Below are 21,498 nucleotides of genomic sequence, written 5' to 3' on the forward strand. Positions count from 1 at the left end.
CTTAGCATATTACCCGTGTGCTTGAAGGGCTCTTCCTGCCTATCCCTTCCCTCAAGTTGTAGACAGTGTCCTGAATTTTATATTTCACATTCCCATTTTAGCTGCTGTTGCTTTTTTTTTTATTTTAGTATGATTTTTCAAAATAAAAAGAAAGACTTTTTGTTGTTGTTGTTTTCCGCGGTACGCAGGCTTCTCACTGCTGTGGCCTATCCCGTTGCGGAGCACAGGCTCCGGACGCGCAGGCTCAGCAGCTGTGGCTCACGGACCCAGCTGCTCCGCGACATGTGGGATCTTCCCAGACCGGGGCACGAACCCGTGTCCCCTGCATCGGCAGGCGGACTCTCAACCACTGCGCCATCAGGGAAGCCCAAAAGGAAGATTTTAATATACCAATCAGATATCAGTAAGGCTGGAAATTTTAAAAAATAAAAACAAAGTAAGTTATCAAAGCAAGAAAATAATACCCAGCAGGGGGACTGGCTTTGGGTGCACCCATGCTCTATTTCAGAAGTCAGCGTCGTCCTCTCCCCCACTTGACTGGCCAGACATCTGCTTTAGAACTTCTGTCTGTTGCCTACATGAATTCTTGGACACTAAATGTGTCCTTTAAGAAAAGATTAATGGGCTTATTATAAAAAATTATGATAGATATTGCTATTGTCGTTACTGTTACACCATTAAGAGTGGACTCTGCCGGGGAGCCTACTAGAAACTTTTCGCGTGTTCCCTCTTTCACTTGCTGTGTCCGTCCTGTAAGGCATCGTTCTTCCTCTTCTCCCATGGGAGATGGAGCTGCCGTTAGGTCAGGGAGCTTGTCCAAGGTTAGTGGCATAGCTGACTGACCCCAGAATCCGTCAACCACGCTGTACCGTCCTAGCACACGAGGTGGGATTTCTTAGCCGGGACTTGGCTAGCTCAGTCCTGCACCGTCCTTCAATGGGACAGTGTCCTCTGGCTGTGTGTTTTTTTTTTTTTTTTTTCCTGTCCGGGAGTGCTGGCTGTGGTCATCTTGTAAATGGATGCCACCTCGCACGCCAAGCCAAACAAGACTTGGCTCTCCGTGTACTGCTAGCATCTCCTGTGGTGCTGCCGGAAGGGGTCAGGTCTTACAGGTTATTTTGTGAGTTTATGACAGAGAGGGGAATAGAAACAAATACAAAGTGAACAGAACTCCTTCAGAAACGGGACCTGAGAGGAGTGCTGGGGTCTGTAAAGCGCAAACGGAGGAGGGTTGGCTGCACTCGGGACGTTTTTCTTTTGTGCCTCACCATATCTGGTTATTAAATGTCTGTGTCTCAGCTGGCATTCTCGCCCTTCATGAAAAGTTAAATTACATTAGATTGAAAAGTGACACTGATGTGTTACAACCCATCATGTTAGATTGAGAGCTGAGATCTAACCTCACGTGTGCCCTTTCGGAAGCATCCACTCTAGAAAGCAGTCTGTGTTCTCCCCATGTTATATAGCTATAGGATAAAGTCACAAGAATGGGTACGTACCCATCTGTATTCGTCCTTGAGTCAGGTAGTAACATCTGTGAAATTGACTGATTATGCTCAGAATAACGTCAGTGAGGACAGTAAATCTAACTTTAGCTCTCGTAAACTGTGTTTCTGGGCAGGTGATGATTCATGGTCAGCTGCACACAGACATCACGAGAGAGCTAAGAAATAGAAGTCATAACCTTTGGCTTCAGAAATCATGGACTGTTCTGTGAGCTCAACCAGCTGCTCTGGAAACCAGTAGGATGGAGCCCTGCGGTTGGGTGCAGTCTTTTTCTTTGCCTCTCTCGATTTTCTTAGAGGTGTAAGTTCTGCTTCTAGTGTTTCGGAGAGGAAATTTAAAAAAGAAAACAAGAAAAGATAAAAGGGATAGGACATAGTTCTGTAAAATGAAAGGGAGACTTGAGTTTGTACAGGCTAACAGAGGGAAGACTAATGAGGTCTTTAATTGTGAGTGAAGGGGATGTCTGAAGAGTTTCTACCAGCGCCCACAGATGGCCAGATAAAAACGGAAGAGGCTTAAATAGAGAGAGGCTTCCTCGACCGTGAAAAAGAATTGCTTAAACAAGAAGGTAACAGAACGTAGAAGTGGGTCTCAGACGGAGGCTTGGAGGCTGTTTTCCTTTTGCTCTGCAAGTTGCCGTCCTTGCCTGGAAGCAGAGCTCCCTTTTAAAGACCGCTGCACCCTTATGCCTCCTGTCCTGTGTGGTGCAGGTTCCCTTCATCCTTGACACCCAGCACAGAGGTCTCCCGTCGACCGTGCCTGCTGTAAATATCCAGGGTGCAACCACTTCTCGCTGTCTCCCCGTGACCACCGTGGTCCAAGCGCTTGGGTTACTCTCCGCACCTCTGGCTTTGATAAAAACAGCCTTCATTGCTTTTGTTTGTTTCCCTTTGGCTATTAATAATGCTGAGCTTTTTTCAAATGTGCATTATTCAGTTTTAATTCTTAAATGAATTTTATGGGTTTTTTTTTTTTACGTTTTTGCCAGTTTGCCTTTCAGTTTTCTTGTTTTTTAGGTAAACTAAAATTATAAACATTATGTAGTCGTTTATTAATCTTTATTAACCTTTGTTATTTATTACATAGTTTTCACATTTAGGAGAGCACATTTACATTTAGCAATTAGATATATACTGACCTAAATTTTATTTTTGTTTTATAATGTTTAATTCTTAAGACTTAATTTCTTTAAACATATATTCACATTTACTGTCATTTTAAATATGTGTAAATGTGATCATATACATCTTTTTTTTTTTTTTTTGCGGTACGTGGGCCTCTCACTGTTGTGGCCTCTTCTGTCGCAGAGCACAGGCTCCGGACGCGCAGGCCCAGCGGCCGTGGCTCACGGGCCCAGCCGCTCCGCGGCACGTGGGATCTTCCCGGACCGGGGCACGAACCCGTGTCCCCTGCATCGGCAGGCGGACTCTCAACCACTGCGCCACCAGGGAAGCCCATATACATCTTTTTTTAAAGCTCCTCTTTTCAACTTTTTCCTTTTTGCTTCCTTCTTTTTAACTTTTCATCCAAGCCATGTTAGTAGCCTAATATGTATCTTTTCTTATTCTTTTTTGTGTAGTCACGTGGCTCCATGTAGACAGGTACAAACACACACGCACAGTTTTTATTGCCACCATTTGTAAAAACTGGATCACACTTTATATGATTTTCTATATCACTTTTCATATTCAACGATACGTACACAAAACCGTTGAACTCAACTTCTAGGCTCTAATTCATTCTTTTAAGCAGTTGTGTGATATCCCATGTGTGTTTGTCATCATTTATAGTCTTTTCCATTGGAGAATCTCATTGGAATTTTATATTGCTGTGTGGCATGCAATAAGGATCTAAATTTTTTTTTTTCTGACAGGCTAGCCAGTATTTCCCTGATGTTCTGTTGAATTATCCCTTCCTGTCCTATGATTTATAGCTCTCCTTTTATTTCATATTAATCATATATATTCCATGGTATGTCTCGAGGCTCTCTGTTCAGTACAGATGTCAATTTCTTGCTGTTGTCTTTGTTCAATTTCTTTTTAAAACACTTTGTATTTAGGAATAACTTTAGAATTGTGAAAGAGTTGTAAGAGTGTGCCGGTGTTCCCGTCACTCAGCTTCCCCAAGTGTTAACATCTCGTATGACCACAGTACATTTATCAAAACTAAGAAATTAATGTCGCTTCAGTGCTATTTACTAAGCTAGAGACTTTATTCACATTTTCCCAGCTTTTCTCCTAATGCCCTTTTTCTGCTCCAGGATCCCACATTTCATTTACCCGTCACATCTCCTTAGTCTCCTGCAACCTCTGACAGTTTCTCAGTCTTTCCTTGTGTTTCATGACCTCTACACTCTTGAAGGGCCCTGGTTACTTGTTTTGTAACGTGCCCCAAAATTTGGGCTTGTCTGATGTTTTCTCATGATTAGGTTGGGGTTATAGATTTGGGGGGAAAAATCCCAGGGAGGTGAACTTCTCCTCATCCTATCAGGGCCTTGTAATGTCAACATCAGTCACGAGGTGACATTAGTCTTGGTCAGTTGGTTAAGGTGCTGTCAGCGGGTTTGTCCACTGGGAAGTTAGGATTCTTCCTTTTCCTTGTTCTGTTCTTAGAGGCCAATTACAGCCTAGCCCACACCCAAGAGAAGAGTAAACTTCACCTACTGGAGAGAAGAGAATCAAAGGATTTGTGGACATAAGTTAAAACCACCACAAAAAGTTGATAAGTATTTGGGGTACACACTTTGAGGTTTTACAAATACCCTGTTTCTTCTTAAGGTTTTGCTCACTAATTTTAGCTATTTTCCATTTTCAGAAGGTTCGATTGGGGTGTTCTTTAGAATTTTGTTAAACTCTACAACTAAACCTGGAAAGAAATGTTATATCTTTAGGACCCAGTAATTCTCTTGCGTGGAAGTGTGGCATTCCCCTCCGTTTTCCTAATCACTGTATTCGCTTGGCTTCTCCATGCTAATGGCATATGAATATGTCAGATACCATTTATTCTGAAATTGACAGATGGACCCTGAATTTCTCTCTACCCTTGCCTTTTACATGTTCTTCAAAATGGAAAATTTGGAATTCTTTGCTTTTGGTATTTGTTTTAAAATTTACTTTACTAAGTTACTGTAACCTGGATGCTTGGTTCTTTTTCTTTTTTTTTTTTTTCCTAGTTAATTCTACACTTTCTTCCTTTTCTAGGTTAGGTTTGGTCTCTTGTCTGGATGTGATGGAACAATATACCTTTCCAGAACTATGTAACTGTTTTGGTCCGTGCACAGGATTCATTGTAGCCTTCAAATATATACAATAAAAACCAGATGTTTCTTGTTTAGCACCCCGTCCCCAACCTTTCAGTTGGTCAGGCCCTCTACTTTATAGCCTAGTGGGCTCTAGTAGAAAACTTCTAGCCTGTGTGTCTAATCTTAGAAGGGAATGACGCAATTCTGTTTTCTTATTGCTTTAAATCTCTTGGTATTTGGATAATGTCATTGTGTGCGTGTGTGTGTGTGTGTGTGTGTGTGTGTATAAAATTCATCGAGGACAACTTCTAGCTGTATTGATGTGCTCTTCACTATACTTGTAGTTTTCTTCACATCCCAAATGACTCAAAAAGTACAGCAGCATTCAATTTTTCACGTGTGTCTTTCCTACATACACGATCGCCCTATTCCTGCGTCAAAAGGGAAGAGTCCTTTGTACCATTTGAGTTATCTTACAGACCTGCACAGGCGTGTCGGAAGCCTGGCTGTACCAGCAGGCCAGCCTGGTTCCTTCTTGCTTCAGCAGAGTTGTTACTGTCAGAATTCTTGGTTCTCGTTGAGCTAACGCCCTTCAACTTCCTTTTCGTATTAACTGACCGCTTTGTTCTTAGCTAACTGAAATGGCCCAAAGTCAGATATTTGCACAATGAAATCTAGTTTTTAGCAAATTCCTTTTATTTTACTACCACATCCCAAGGCACAGTTAAACTAGCCACACCAATCATATAAGACACATTACTGTTTCATTTATGAGGCATTATTATGTAGTTAGCTGTTTCATGCAACAGGTTATTTTTTATAGCTTGAAGTAATATTTTATCACCATAACCTTTTTTGTTTGTTTGCTTCTTGCTTTTTACACTGTGGTAGCTTTAATGGAAACTTTTCTTAAACGTCTCTACTTTTATTTTAGAGAATAGGGTATGTAATTTATTCTCTTCTCAGTATCACTGCAAGGTTATAACTAAAAGCATAAATTCCTGTTCCCTGATCCTTTGCGTCCACTGAGTTGTTTCATCCTTCTTTGCAGAATCCCCTGACTGGCCTCAGCTCTGCATTTGAGTTCTTGGAGCTACACTTATAGAGCTTATTTATTCCCACTGCGCATCGTCAGTGTGTCGTCAGTATCCCCGTCTCCTTCCTCCTTCCTCCTCAACCCTGAGGCTCTGGTCACCAAGCTTGACCAAAGGACGAAGAAGGACCTCAGAGCAATAAACTGCAGGCCCTTCCCATTGATAAGCTTTCCTGAGTAAGGAAGGTCTGCAAAGTTCCAGACAGCATGGCTGCTCCCATCGCGTCTCCTTCCCTGTCTCCTTGCTGTGTCTGCTCCCGCCTTCATGGCTTCCTTTGCCGTGTGGTAACACAACACGCCTGTCCCCTCCCAGGGCCTTTGCACGTGGTGCCCCTGTCTGTATCCTCTTGATCTATGTGTCTTTTCATCTGTCAATACCACACTGTTCCGATAACTGTGTTATATAGTAAATCTTAACATCAGGTAGAGTGATCCTTCATACTTTTTCGAAATTGTTTTAACCATTTTAATTTCTTTACCTTCCATATTAATTTTAAAAATATCTTTCCTACATCCACAAAAAATATTTCTGGGGTTTTGATAGGAATCATGTTAAATCTATAGACCTGTTTGGAGAACATTAAAATCTTTACTTTGTTGAGTTTTCCAGTCTATGAACTCCGTATGTCTTTTCATTTATTTAGAGTTTTGTTTTCTTTCTTTGGTGTTTTTTGTAGTTTTTCACATAGGAATCCTGTTTCTATTTTCACCTGAGTATTTCTGTTGAGCCATTATAAATGGTATTGTATTTTTAATTTTGATTTTTGCATGCTTGTTGCTGCTATATAGAAATACAGTTGGTTTTTGTATACCTATCTTGTATCCTGAAACCTTTGCAGAACTCACTTACTAGTTCCATGAGTTGTTTGGGGGTTTGTTTTTGGTAGATTTCTCGGTATTTTCTATGGAGACTATGTTATCCAGAGGTTGAGACAGTTTATTTCTTTTTATCTGATTTGTGGGACGTCTTATTGATGCCAAATTGTGCCCTTTTAGGGCAGTGGGAGCTTCTTCAGGTTGATTCCTGAGTCCTTTTGATGTGACCTTGTCTTTGATTGTTTCCCCCTATGTGATACCAGATGTTCAAGGCTCAGCTTGTACATTTCCTGCCCCAGACCCATAATTAATCATTTCTCCAAAAGGCCCTGGTTCCTTTTTGTGGAAACAGCATTTAGAGACCACAGTCTGGGGTTAGGGTTGGAGCCAACACTTTAAGCCATTGTGATAGACGCCTGAGCACACAGCCCCCACTGGAGTGTGGAGACCGATGAACCCCCCCTTATACTCTCTGATCGGTCAGAACACTTTCCAATAAGGACTCAGTAGTTGTTTGTCACATGATTAAATGAATGAATGAGCGAATGAATGAACACGTGAATGGAACAGATCTTGTGCTATCCCTGCTTGATGGCAAAGCCAAAAAACATAATACAGCCCATCCAAAAAAGAAACATTGTCAAAGCAATTGAAATCACTACCAGTCTCTCCAAGAATTACAAAATTCAGATGAACCACAGTCGTCACTTCACATCCTCTCTCCTCGTAGCCAGCCTGGCCTCTTCGCCCCTCCCCTTCCTCTCTGGGTCAGTTCTGGATTTCAGTTTCTCTTCTCAGTGTGAGTCCCCGAGGCCCTCCTCCTTCCTAGATCTCTGCTGTTACCCCAGACTGCTCACTAGGGCCCCAAAGTACAGGAACAGGAAGATTATGAATGCTTTTGATTAAAAATCTTCTCTTTTATTCTTATCACAAATAACTGAATAAATGCTGCCCAGAGTCTGTCAGAGGAAGCTCTGAATCAGTTTGGCCATAAGTTTGGATTTGTGTCATATTGGGAAGAACATTGTTGAATATTTATAGTGTCAGGTCCTATGCTTAGCACATAGACATACCTTCCACTGATTTTTTTCAGTACACACAACTCTGTGAGCTAGGTAGGGAATCTCTCATTTCAGAGGTGAAGAAACGGGGGCCCAGAAAACTGAAGTCTTTCAGGAGTAGTAGTTTTCCATTATTGCTATAATATACTACCACAAACATAGGGACTTAACACAGATTTGCTATCTTACAGTTCTGGCTGGGTGTCAGAAGTCCGAAATTGGTCTCACTGGGCTGAAATCGAGGTGTCAGTAGGGCTGTGTTTTCTGGAAGGTGCGGGGAGAACCTGTTTCCGGGCCTTTTGCAGCCTCCTGGGGCACCTGCACCCCTTGGCTCTGGCCCTTCCTCCACGCCCGCCCAGCACCTTCAGACGTCTCCCAGGTTCTGACTCCTGTTGTGGCCTCTCCCGTTGCAGAGCACAGGCTCCGGACGCGCAGGCTCAGCGGCCATGGCTCACGGGCCCAGTTGCTCCGCGGCATGTGGGATCTTCCCGGACCGGAGCACGAACCCGTGTCCCCTGCATGGGCAGGCGGACTCTCAACCACTGCGCCACCAGGGAAGCCCTTCTTCACTTGCTTTTAAAGTGTTCTTCTTGGACTTCCCTGGTGGCGCAGTGGTTCAATCCGCCTGCCAATGCAGGGGACATGGGTTCGAGCCCTGGTCCGGGAAGATCTCACATGCCATGGAGCAGCTAAGCCCGTGCACCATAACTACTGAGCCTGTGCTCTAGAGCCCGTGAGCCGCAACTACTGAGCCCACGAGCCACAACTAATGAAGCCCGCATGCCTAGAGCCCGTGCTCCGCAACAAGAGAAGCCACCGCAATGAGAAGCCCGTGCACCGCGACAAAGAGTAGTCCCTGCTCGCCGTAACTAGAGAAAGCCCGCGTGCAGCAATGAAGACCCAATGCAGCCAAAAATAAATAAATAGATAGATAGATAGATAGATAAATAAAATGTTCTTCTTGCACCCAGAACAAATGGTCAGCAACAAGTGTTTACTTCTTGACTAAGTAAACATGTCATTCCGGTGCCTTAACATTTATTGAGTATCCAGAGACTCATTATGGCCAGAACTACTGGGAAGCAATTTGAGATCTCCTAATTGCACAAGTAAGGGAAGCTCATCAATTTTGAAGTTGTCTGCTTTGACCTTTGCTATTAAACTGCGAGGCCTGAGATCCTGATTATCCTCAGAGCACTAAACCTTAGAACCAGCCCATTAAAAAGTTGTTTAATTAAAGTGGGGAATATTTTAAATGTTTTGTTTTTATTTTTAAGGGCTTAAGAACTAACGTTCTGCATTTTTCTGCACTCTGATTTTTTAAAAGATGTAATCAAATGACAATTCAAACTAATCAAATGCTGCTTTAACATTTGTAATAGTAAAACCACAGACCCAAATTATACTTTTATGTTTTATGGGCAAAGCCCTTATTTTACTGAACCCTTCACTGAATTTTCATCATAATGTATGTATCCATGTTTGTATTACCATCCTGCTGTGTGTTAAAAGTGTCACAGATCGGGACTTCCCTGGTGGCACAGTGGTTGAGAATCCACCTGCCAATGGTGGGCACACGGGCTCGAGCCCTGGTCTGGGAAGATCCCACATGCCACAGAGCAACTAAGCCCGTGCGCCACAACTACTGAGCCTGTGCTCTAGAGCCCGCAAGCCACAACTACTGAGCCTGTGAGCCACAGCTACTGAAGCCCGTGATCCTAGAGCACGTGCTCTGCAACGAGAGAAGCCACCGCAATGAGAAGCCCGCACACCACAACGAAGAGTAGCCCCCGCTCGCGGCAACTAGAGAAAGCCTGCGCAGCAACTAAGACCCAACATGGCCAAAAATAAACAAATAAATAAAAACTTAAAAAAAAAAAGTGTCAAAGATTAAATATCAAAGACACTTTATTTTTTTATGAAAGCAGAAGGACGGGTTACATTGAAAGTTTTGATGTACATCATGGAAATTTTGGGTGGTACCCCCTGGAACTCCTCCCTTTGGGCCCAAAACTGCTCTTAAGGGAAAGTTATTGTTTCCTGTTACTTCTCATGGTTTGTAAACATATCTAAGCGCCATGGAACATGGGCGGTGTGTACCTGGTTTCAGGTTGTATTCCCGCCACGCAAGTCAGGCCTGGGGATGCAGATAGTTGCTAAATAGTGAATACGGGTATTTGGTCCAGTCCCCATGGCAATCCAAGGGAACATATACCCTGACTTTCCCTTCATCATCTGAGCAGGCACACCCTGGGCTGTTTTCATCAACCGTAAATCTGGTGCTTCAAGAATTAATATGTCAGTGTCACAGCTCTGAAAGTAGATGCTCTGTATGGCGCGGGGAATGCCTTGTCTCCTCAGTGTTGGCTAGTGTTGGGGAAAGCACGCTTGACCATATCCCAGCTGGGTGCCCACTCCCCTCCCCCCAGCCCCGTACACGAAATGCATAAGCTTTGGGGGTAGGAGCCCAGTTCCCAGGGGTCTTTTCCCCCACAGGTGTTTTTGATCGATGCTGATGGTCAAAGACCCCCAGTAGCTCCTAGGAGGTTTCATCTTTTCCGAAACGGAGAGTTCTTATTTAGCCCACTGTCTCAAGAAAGTGCTGCGAGAATCAAGTGTTAACCCAAAGCACTTAGAGAATGTCCATTCGAACGAGTCTTCTTCTGTGGAACTGCAGTGTTTCCTTGGTCAGGAATCCCCACTATTAAGGGCAACTGGCCACATGACCCCCCACCCCCCACCCCGCGCTCACAGTCCGTAGCTGGTAACCCTCTAACTTCCTCTTTATGGATCCAGCATTCTGGTTTCCTGAGCTGAAGCACATTTCACCCATACTGGACTAAGTGCTTTCATTTTTTTTTCTTATTTTCTTTATTATTATTCCATGGAATTAGAAGTTAGAATTATAAGACTTCATTTTGAAATGTAGAATTAAGATGGGAAATACTAAGGAAATAATTTTACATAAAACAATACATAGTTATTTTAATAAAGTTAAAAGAAAATCTCTGGCTTAATACTGTAATTTTCCTATAAAACCAGTGTAAGTTTTAAATTAGTACTTTGGAATTACATTATAGTAAAAGCCACATAGTTCATAAATACGGACAAATTATTAAACTTTGCTACCATAATTACTTAGCATACCCTTACATTCAATTTGAAAATTTTTCGTTGGATAACTAAAGTGATATTTCTTATGGAAAAATTGGAAAAATATTTTAAAAAACAAATTGAAAGAAAATAACTTGGAATCTTTCTACTCAGAGCTGGCCACTGTTAACATTTCATGTATACATATAGATAGACTGATATATGGGATTATTTTTCTATGCACTCTAGAGTATACACGTTTTAGGTTTTCTTTGGGTTTTTTTTTTTTAACCCTAAATTGATGCTATTGTGTATGCTGTTTTGAATCTCTATCAGGATGTATTTCACTTCTAGTAACAGAAGCCCTAACTTAACACGTTTAAGCACTAGTAACGTACATTACCTCATGAAATGAGAAGTCCAGAGACAAGAGGGCCTGCAGGACAGTTCACTGATCCCACCAGGTTCTCAAGGTCAAGGACCTGGGTGCTTTCCATTCTCTTTGTCCTGCCACTAACATGGTCAGCTTCATATTAAGGTTGTTACCCTCACAGCCATAAAATTGTCACCTTGAACATCTGGGGCAACATGCTTCCTTGTTCACTTCTAGTGGAGGGAGAAAAAGCCTGAGCCCCAGCCGTGGGATGGAGATCCTGCCCATTGATCTGATGAACTAACCTAGCTGTGGCCACCCCAGACCAATGACAGTCCCCAGGTATATGCTGTAGGCTGACTGGCTTAAGCCTTGTTTCCTCTGTTAGTCACTAGCAGGAGGGATTGGATAACCTTCACCCCCAGGTGGGGTCAGTTCTCACACCACAGTGCTGCTGTCAAAGGGTGGAATGTGGAGTAGACGTTGGAAGTCAGCCCCAACGTAGTAACCTAAAGTTATCACTGAATATTTTATGAACAAATATAAGGGTCATCTTAAAGGATCTCTTAGCTTGCTTCTCATCATTACATTCAGACTGTGGTCTAATTTGTTCTGATTCTCAAAATTTTGTCCTTCCTCCTCCTTTTGTTTACACACTGCTTGGTACCTACTTCATTATCTTTAAAACTTGTTCTTCTTCTTAAGCATTACAACAGAATCATTAATACATTACATTACAGTCTTCTTAATACATTGCAATCAGAATCATTACAATCACCAGAATTTTGAATTTGATGAATGTTTTTAGATATTTTAGTTTTCTTTAAGAAAATCTGTTTCTTTTGTAGGAATGCCCTGTTCAGAAAGAGATGGATAGGAAAAAAGAATAAGGTCTTCTGGGGAATTGATCCTCATTAATCTAATGTTCTCTAAAGTTTGGGCATTTTTGTGGTGTTCTTTTTGGCAATAGATAGGTTTTTCTTCATGACTTTTGACTTTACTACTGAAATTTAAAAGCAAAAATGAGCTTAAATCTATAAATTATAACAGATGTAAACTTTAATATTTCTATTCTTTATGTACTTTTTAATTTTCAATACCCTTGAAACAACGTCATAAATAATACAGAGAATTAATGGACTTTTTGGAGAATAATTCTGAGGAATAATAGGCATATTTGAAATTAGTATGGCAAAAATCAGATGTTAAAGAAATAAGTTATGATATATTCAGTTTTTAAATTGTACTATTAAATGTGTAACTTCATGTGTAATAAATATTCATGTTTAATTTTAGGTGCCAGTGTAACATATACTAAAATAAAATGGAACAATTTCTATGGTTCTATAAAGGAATCTATAAAGGAATCATAAATAATTATAGTAAAGCTCTTTTGAAATATTTTTATGGGACTAAAAATTGAAAACTTCTTAATAGGGAAATTTTCCTAAATGAGAAATGAGGTAAGTTAGTCGTAGAGACCTCAAAATGTAATATATCCTGAGGGAACCCTGAATAAGCAGTAACTTCTTAAGATAATCTTATAAAATGTCTGAAAATCAAGAGGTTTTGAAAAAGGTTTTAGGAGGTAGCAGGAAGAAAAAGTTTTATTATGCTAAAATTTCTTACGGGAAGTTATTTATTTTACATGTTTTTTTTTAACATCTTTATTTGAGTATAAATGCTTTACGATGTTGTGTTAGTTTCTGCTGTATAACAAAGTTAATCAGCTATATGCATATACATGTCCCCATATGCCCTCCCTCTTCCGTCTCCCTCCCACCCTCGTTATCCCACACCTCCAGGTGGTCACAAGCACTGAGCTGATCTCCCTGTGCTATGCAGCTGCTGCCACTAGCTATCTATTTTACATTTGGTAGTGTATATATGTCCATGCCGCTCTCTCACTTCAACCCAGTTAACCCTGCCCCCTCTCCATGTCCTCAACTTCATTCTCCATGTCTGTGTCTTTATTCCTGTCCTGCCCTTACGTTCATCGGAACCATTTTTTTAGATTCCATATATATGTGTGTTAGCATACAGTATTTGTTTTTCTCTTTGTGGCTTACTTCACTCAGTATGACAGACTCTGGGTCCATCCACCTCACTACAAATAACTCAATTTCGTTTCTTTCTAGGGGCTGAGTAATATTCCATTGTATATATGTGCCACATCTTCTTTATCCATTTCATCTGTTGATGGACGCTTAGGTTGCTTCCGTGTCCTGGCTGTTGTAAATAGTGTTGCAATGAACATTGTGGTACATGACTCTTTTTGACTCTTTTTTATGGTTTTCTCAGGGTATATGCCCAGTAGTGGGATTGCTGGGTCATATGGTAGTTCTATTTTTAGTTTCTTAAGGAACCTCCATACTGTTCTCCATAGTGGCTGTATCAATTTACATTCCCACCAACAGTGCAAGAGGGTTCCCTTTTCTCCACACCCTCTCCAGCATTTATTATTTCTAGATTTTTTGATGATGGCCATTCTGACTGGTGTGAAGTGATACCTCATTGTGGTTTTGATTTGCATTTCTCTAATGATTAGTGATGCTGAACATCTTTTCTTGTGTTTGTTGGCCATCTGTATATCTTCTTTGGAGAAATGTCAATTTAGGTCTTCTGCCCATTTTTGGATTGGGTTGTCTGTTTCTTTGATATTGAGCTGCATGAGCTGCTTGTATATTTTGGAGATTAATCCTTTGTCACTTGCTTCGTTTGCAAATATTCTCTCCCATTCTGAGGGTTGTCCTTTCGTCTTTTTTTATGGTTTCCTTTGTTGTGCAAAAGCTTTTCAGTTTCATTAGGTCCTATTTGTTTATTTTAGTTTTTATTTCCATCTCTCTAGGAGGTGGGTCAAAAGGATCTTGCTGTGATTTATGTCATAGAGTGTTCTGCCTATGATTTCCTCTAAGAGTTTTATAGTCTCTGGCCTTACATTTCGGTCTTTAATCCATTTTGAGTGTATTTTTGTGTATGGTGGTAGGAAGTGATATAATTTCATTCTTTTACATGTAGCTGTCCAGTTTTCCCAACACCACTTATTGAAGAGGGTGTCTTTTCTCCATTGTATACTCTTGCCTCCTTTATCAAACATAAGGTGACCATATGTGCATGGGTTTATCTCTGGGCTTTCTATCCTGTTCCATTGATCTGTATTTCTGTTTTTGTGCCAGTACCATACTGTCTTGATTACTGTAGCTTTGTAGTATAGTCTGAAGTCAGGGAGCCTGATTCCTCCAGCTCTGTTTTTCGTTCTCAAGATTGCTATGGCTATTCGGGGTCTTTTGTGTTTCCAGTTCTGTGAAAATGCCATTGGTAACTTGATAGGTATTGCATTGAATCTGTAGATTGCTTTGGGTAGCATAGTCATTTTCACAGTGTTGATTCTTCCAATCCAAGAACATGGTATATCTCTCCATCTGTCTGTATCATCTTTAATTTCTTTCATCAGTGTCTTATAGTTTTCTGCATACAGGTCTTTTGTCTCCTTCATAGGTAGGTTCAGTATTTTATGCTTTTTGTTGCAATGGTAAATGGGAGTGTTTCCTTAATTTCTCTTTCAAATTTTTCATAATTAGTGTATAGGAATGCAAAAGATTTCTGTGCATTAATGTTGTATCCTGCTACTCTACCAAATTCATTGATTAGCTCTAGTAGTTTTCTGGTAGCATCTTTAGGATTATCTGTGTATAGTATCATGTCATCTGCAAACAGTGACAGTTTTACTTCTTTTCCGATTTGGATTCCTTTTATTTCTTTTTCATCTCTGATTGCTGTGGCTAAAACTTCCAAAACTATGTTGAAAAATAGTGGTGAGAGTGGGCAACCTTGTCTTGTTCCTGATCTTAGAGGAAGTGGTTTCAATTTTTCACCATTGAAAGTGATGTTGGCTGTGGGTTTGTCGTATATGGCCTTTATTATGTTGAGGTAGGTTCCCTCCATGCCTACTTTCCGGAGAGTTTTTATCATAAATGGGTGTTGAATTTTTTCAAAAGCTTTTTCTCCATCTATTGAGATGATCATATGGTTTCTATCCTTCGATTTGTTAATATGGTGTATCACATTGATTGATTTGTGTATATTGAAGAATCCTTGCATTTCTGGGATAAATCCCACTTGATCATGGTGTATGATCCTTTTAATGTGTTGTTGGATTCTGTTTGCTAGTACTTTGTTGAGGATTTTTGCATCTGTGTTCATCAGTGATATTGGCCTATAATTTCTTTTTTTATGACATCTTTGTCTGGTTTTGGCATAATGGTGATGATGGCCTTGTAGAATGAGTTTGGCAGTGTTCCTCCCTCTGCTATATTTTGGAAGAGTTTCAGAAGGATAGGTGTTAGCTCTTCTCTAAATGTTTGGTAGAATTCACCTGTGAAGCCATCTGATCCTGGGCTTTGGTTTGTTGGAAGATTTTTAATCACAGTTTCAATTTCAGTGCTTGTGATTGCTTTGCTTATATTTTCTATTTCTTCCTGGTTCAGTCTCAGAAGGTTGTGCTTTTCTAAGAATTTGTCCATTTCTTCCAGGTTGTCCATTTTATTGGCATATAGTTGCTTGTAGTAATCTCTCCTTTGTATTTCTTCAGTGTCAGTTGTTACTTCTCCTTTTTCATTTCTAATTCTGTTGATTTGAGTCTTCTCCCTTTTTTTCTTGATGAGTCTGGCTAAAGGTTTATCAATTTTGCTTATCTTCTCAAAGAACAAGCTTTTAGTTTTATTGATCTTTGCTATCATTTACTTCATTTCTTTTTCATTTATTTCTGATCTGATCTTTATGATTTTTTTTCCTTCTGCTATCTTTGGGGGTTTTTTGGTTCTTCTTTCTTTAATTGCTTTAGGTGTAAGGTTAGGTTGTTTATTTGAGATTTTTCTTGTTTCTTAAGGTAGGATTGTATTGCTATAAACTTCCCTCTTAGAACTGCTTTTGCTGCATCCCATAGGTTTTGGATCTTTGTGTTTTCATTGTCATTTGTTTCTAGGTAGTTTTTGATTTCCTCTTTGATTTCTTCAGTGATCTCTTGGTTATTTAGTAGTGTATTGTTTAGCCTCCATGTGTTTGTATTTTTTACAGTTTTTTTCCTGTAATTGATATCTAGTCTCATAGCATTGTGGTCGGAAAAGATACTTGATACAATTCCAATTTTCTTAAATTTACCAAGGCTTGATTTGTGACCCAAGATATGGTCTATCCTGGACAGTGTTCCATGAGCACTTGAGAAGAAAGTGTATTCTATTGTTTTTGGATGGAATGTCCTAAAAATTTCAATTAAGTCCATCTTGTTTAATGTGTCATTTAAAGCTTGTGTTTCCTTATTTTCATTTTGGATGATCTGTCCATTGGTGGATGTGGGCTGTTAAAGTCCCTGACTATTATTGTGTTACTGTTGATTTCCCCTTTTATGGCTGTTAGCATTTGCCTTATGTATTGAGGTGCTCCTATGTTGGGTGCATAAATATTTACAATTGTTATATCTTCTTCTTGGATTGATCCCTTGATCATTATGTAGTGTTCTTCTTTGTCTCTTGTAATAGTCTTTATCTTAAAGTCTATTTTGCCTGATATGAGAATTGCTTCTCCAGCTTTCTTTTGATTTCCATTTGCATAGAATATCTTTTTCCCTCCCCTAACTTTCAGTCGGTATGTGTCCCTAGGTCTGAAGTGGGTCTCTTGTAGACAGCATATGTACAGGTCTTGTTTTTGTATCCATTCAGCCAGTCTGTGTCTTTTGGTTGGAGTATTTAATCTATTTACATTTAAGGTAATTATCAATATGTAGGTTCCTATTACCATTTTTTAACTGTTTTGGGTTTGTTATTGTAGGTCTTTTCCTTCTCTTGTGTTTCCTTCCTTTAGCATTTGTTGTAAAGCTGGTTTGGTGGTGCTGAGTTCTCTTTAATTTTTGCTTATCTGTAAAGGTTTTAATTTCTCCATCGAATGTGAATGACATCCTTGCTGGGTGGAGTAATCTTGGTTGTAGGTTTTTCCCTTTCATCACTTTAAATATGTCCTGCCACTCCCTTCTGGCTTGCAGAGTTTCTGCTGAAAAATCAGCTGTTAACCTTATGTTATTTGTTGCTTTTCCCTTGCTGCTTTTAATACTTTTTCTTTGTATTTAATTTTTGATAGTTTGATTAATATGTGTCTCAGCTTGTTTCTCTTTGGGTTTATCCTGTATGGGACTTTGTGCTTCCTGGACTCGATTGACTGTTTCCTTTCCCGTGTTAGGGAAGTTTTCGACTCTAATCTCTTCAAATATTTTCTCAGACCCTTTTTTTTTCTCTTCTTCTTCTGGGACCCCTATTATTCGAATGTTGGTTGTTTAATGTCCCAGAGGGTCTGAGACTGTCCTCAGTTCTCTTCATTCTTTTTTCCTTATTCTGCTTCCTGGCAGTTATTCCCACCATTTTAGCTTCCAGCTCACTTCTCCGTTCTTCTGCCTCAGTTGTTCTGTTATTGATTCCTTCTAGAGTATTTTTAATTTCAGTAGTTGTGTTGTTCATCACTGTTTGTTTGCTCTTTAGTTCTTCTAGATCCTTGCTAAATGTTTCTCGTGTTTTCTCCATTCTGTTTCTGAGCTTTTGGATCATCTTTACTATCATCACTCTGAATTCTTTTTCAGGTAGGTTGCCTGTTTCATCTTCATTTATTTGGTCTTGTAGGTTTTTATCTTGCTCCTTCATCTGTAACATATTTTTTTGTTCTTTCATTTTTTTTTTTTTTGATGGGTGGTGCTATATTCCTGTCTTACTGGTTGTTTGGCCTGAGACGTCCAGCAGTGGAGTTTGCAGGCAGTTGGATAGAGCTGGATCTTGGTGCTGAGAGGAGGACCTCTGGGCAGCCTCACTCCGATTGATATTCCCTGGGGTCTGAGGTTCTCTGTTAGTCCAGCAGTTTGGACTTGGAGCTCCCACCACAGAAGCTTGGGCCCGACCTCTGGCCTGGGAACCAAGATCCCACAAGCATGTGGCAGGCGAAGTAATGGTCCCCCAAAGACACGGACATCCAGATCCCTGGAACCACCTGGCTGGTGTGTGGCAATGGGGACCCGGAGCTGCCGGAGGGGCAGAGTGGCGGACTGGTGTCCTCAGGGTCAGAGCTGGGCCATCTGTGCCGCCCACACCGCCCAGCGCTCCAGGGACTCTGCCTGGGCTTGACAGGCATCTGCGTCCCAGATTCACATCCGAGGTCACGGATTTACATCAGTGACCCCAGTTTTACGTCTGAGACACCGAATTTACATCTGAGGCCCCGGTTTTACATCCTGCGTGTTTTTTTATGTTACTAGAATAGAGATCTTAGTTTAGCTGACTCTAGAAGGGCTATGACTATCTAGCATTAAAAATGAACAAATAAAACTGTTCATCCATAGAGTGACGCAGTTGTGGGCTCCAGGGTCCCAGGAGTTTCCTAGTGTTTTGAGCATGAGAGTGTAGGCTGAATGACATTTTGGTGCTCAGAATGTGTCTGACCCTCAAAGTGCACTTCACCGGCCAAGGAGAAGATCACTTACCTTTGTTTTTTTTGTTTTTGATTTTTAGCAGGTTCTACCTTGCAACCTCCTTAACTAGTAAAAAGAATATAGAACTATAACATGAGCAAAGGATACTGGGACACCCGTTTACTGAAAGATTATTTGGATTTATGGAATTTGTGTCTTTGCTGTTCTTCTTCTTCTTCTTTTAAGTAAGTAAGGGCGACAGTCTGTGTATGGTATGGTTGGCAGAGCACCAGTCTACATGTGAGAAGACCTAGTCCTCCCTCTGGTATTGTTACCTTGCTGTTTTACCTTGGAAAAACAACTTAACCTCTCTGATCCTCTGTTTTCTCATTTTTTAAGAGAAGGAGGGTGGGCCAAATGTGTCTCAGAGATTCCTTTACACAGTAGAATTGGAATATATGAGAAGGGTTCAGGGATGATCACCTAGACTGTTGGTCAGCACCTGAGGTTGTGGAGAGATAGCAGAGGTGGAGAATATGCAGCCCTGGGGTTAGTAATTATGGGGAAATTGAGTTGAAGAGGTCAGCACTGTGCCCACTAACAAATTTTCTTCTACCCGTTAGTCTATAAATAGATGTACAAAATCTCTAATGAGGCTCCCTGGGAGTGGAGAAATCACAATAAATTTCATCACCCCGGGTCCAGGGTTTGGCGGTCCAGTGTGATCACAGAGCCCTGCCTGAAAGAAAAAGGCCAGCTCTTCCAGAGTTTCTTCTAACCTGTCTTGTTACGAATTCCCAGAGGAACCTTTGAGTTGCAACAAACTCTGGATGTGTATGTTCCAAAAGGCCATCTTCTGCACAGGGTTGGTACGGACGTGGTGCCTGGGGCTCCCAGGCCCCTGGCAGAAGCCAGCACAGCGTTGGACCTCAGCAGGCTCAGCCGGCACCTCTTTCCTCAGGTCGGCCTGGGGATTTGTTTTTGTCCTTCCAGATCTTTTTTTAACCTTTAAAACAAGAACAACAACAACAGTAACAACTCTGGACATTGCCTTATGGTCGGCCTGGTAAATTAATCTGTCTTACAAGTACGAAGCTCCATGGACCGGCCTTGACACTGTCTCTTTTCTTCCCTGACGCAGAGCCATCACGCTGGAGAACCAGCTGGTGATCCTGGCAGCGACGGCCAGCGACGCAGGGGCTTACTACGTGCAGGCCGTCAACGAGAGGAACGGGGAGAACAAGACCAGCCCGCTCATTCACCTGAGCGTAGCAGGTGAGTGCCCAAATCCCACATGGTCGTTGTGAAAGCAGTGAATTCTGGATTTAATTAATAACCACCATCTCAAGGGACATTTTGCAATAAATCTTACCTCTCTGGGTTAGTGGTTATGGTTCAGTATTGATCCAATGTCTATAGTTGCTTTCTTTGAACTGATAGGCAGAAAATGTGAATCTGACCAGTCATTCTAAATACAGGATCTTATTTGTTTGGGGGAATTTAAAATAACATTTTTGCTTTTGTACTCTGTTAATGTGTATGGTTTTTAACAACAACAAAACATCTTTTGGCTTATAAGGAGTTGTGTCCATGAAACTTGAGACTAGATTAGGCCACAGGTTATGTTCTTTTACTTTAATTAAAAAAAAAATCCTTGAGAAAATATATATATACTAAGTTGTGTTAAAATTAGGAGTATATCTTAAGAGTAACTAAAAGCCCGGATCATGAAGAAAATACACACACATCACAGTTAAATGTTCAGTTGATTTAAGGATGTTTTGGTTTAGGCAACTTAGTTTAAATATTTGGCCTTTGAAAGAAGGCTCCAGAAATTCTACTAGGAAGAGTTGATTGCCGTAGAAGGGGGAAATGACCAGAAGCAAGAACTCGGAGCTAAAAGAGAGCAAAAGGCGCGTCTCAGAGATGCCACCAAATGTCTGCAGCGTGCAGCTTCATGGTGTGAAATGCAGCGATTATGCTGTTGGGAAAATACAGTTGGGAAATGGTCATGGTAGATTTCAAAATATTATGATCATGCCATACAAGAGTGAGTTAAGTGGATTTGTCTGTATAGTGGTAGATGTCACGTTCTTAAAAACCACCTTGAAAGAATGGCTTTCCCCTTCGGGTAGTTTGAAAAGTTTTGTTTCATAGGTGGGATAGACCATAGTGTTTGCTTCTCCTGGTCCTTGAGGGATACAGTTGCTTTAGGCCTAATAGAGTTTACTGGGTTAACAGCACCACGGTCAGGAGACGGTGGGCATTAACTGCGTGTGCTCCCACATGCCCCGCACCTGCCCGGCAAGTGCTCCTAGGTGGCCACCACCCTGCCACCAGCTCCTAACTTCTAGGAGTTGAGTCCTCAGCCCCAGACCACGGGCGGTACAGATCTGGCCATCAGCGGGGCCTTTGCGGTACTTCAGAGAGTTGTGTCCACTGACTAGGTGTAGGGCTCACACAGTCCAGTGCATGTTGTACTGCTGTTTGAAGGACCCTATGAATCAAGAATCATAGTAGAAAAAGAATGTGATTTATGGAGATTTTTCAGTATTAATAATAAAAGATGGAAATTTTGTTATTAAATATATTGTGATAATTTTAATGACTTCCAACTTTTATAATTAGAGCCATTTATTCTGTTTAGCAAATCTGATTCAGCACTCAGTTGTAATATACATACGAGGATAATAATAGGTCAAATTGGTGGAATTCTGAGTCAGAAACACAAAAATTGACCTTAGTCTATTAGAAGAGGGGGAAAAAATTCCACAAATATTCTGGTTAACTTGATGCTAACATCGCGAAGGTATGAAATAGTCTGCACCTGGTAGTTTCCTACATGCCTACTCTACAAAGCCAGTAGAAAAT

General features: G+C 40.9%; 1 protein-coding gene across 4 annotated transcripts in view; it reads left to right on the forward strand.

Annotated features, from left to right (window-relative positions):
- SDK1 (sidekick cell adhesion molecule 1) overlaps positions 1–21,498 on the forward strand; it is an 826,998-nt gene that overhangs the window by 461,712 nt on the left and 343,788 nt on the right. For all 4 annotated transcript variants that reach the window (XM_067705385.1, XM_067705387.1, XM_067705386.1 and 1 more), the window contains exon 5: positions 19,769–19,902. In XM_067705385.1, the coding sequence (XP_067561486.1) occupies positions 19,769–19,902 (134 nt within the window). The remainder of the gene's footprint in view (positions 1–19,768; positions 19,903–21,498) is intronic.

The sequence above is a fragment of the Pseudorca crassidens genome, chromosome 15 (genome assembly GCF_039906515.1).
Source record: "Pseudorca crassidens isolate mPseCra1 chromosome 15, mPseCra1.hap1, whole genome shotgun sequence".
Taxonomy (NCBI): Eukaryota; Metazoa; Chordata; class Mammalia; order Artiodactyla; family Delphinidae; genus Pseudorca; species Pseudorca crassidens.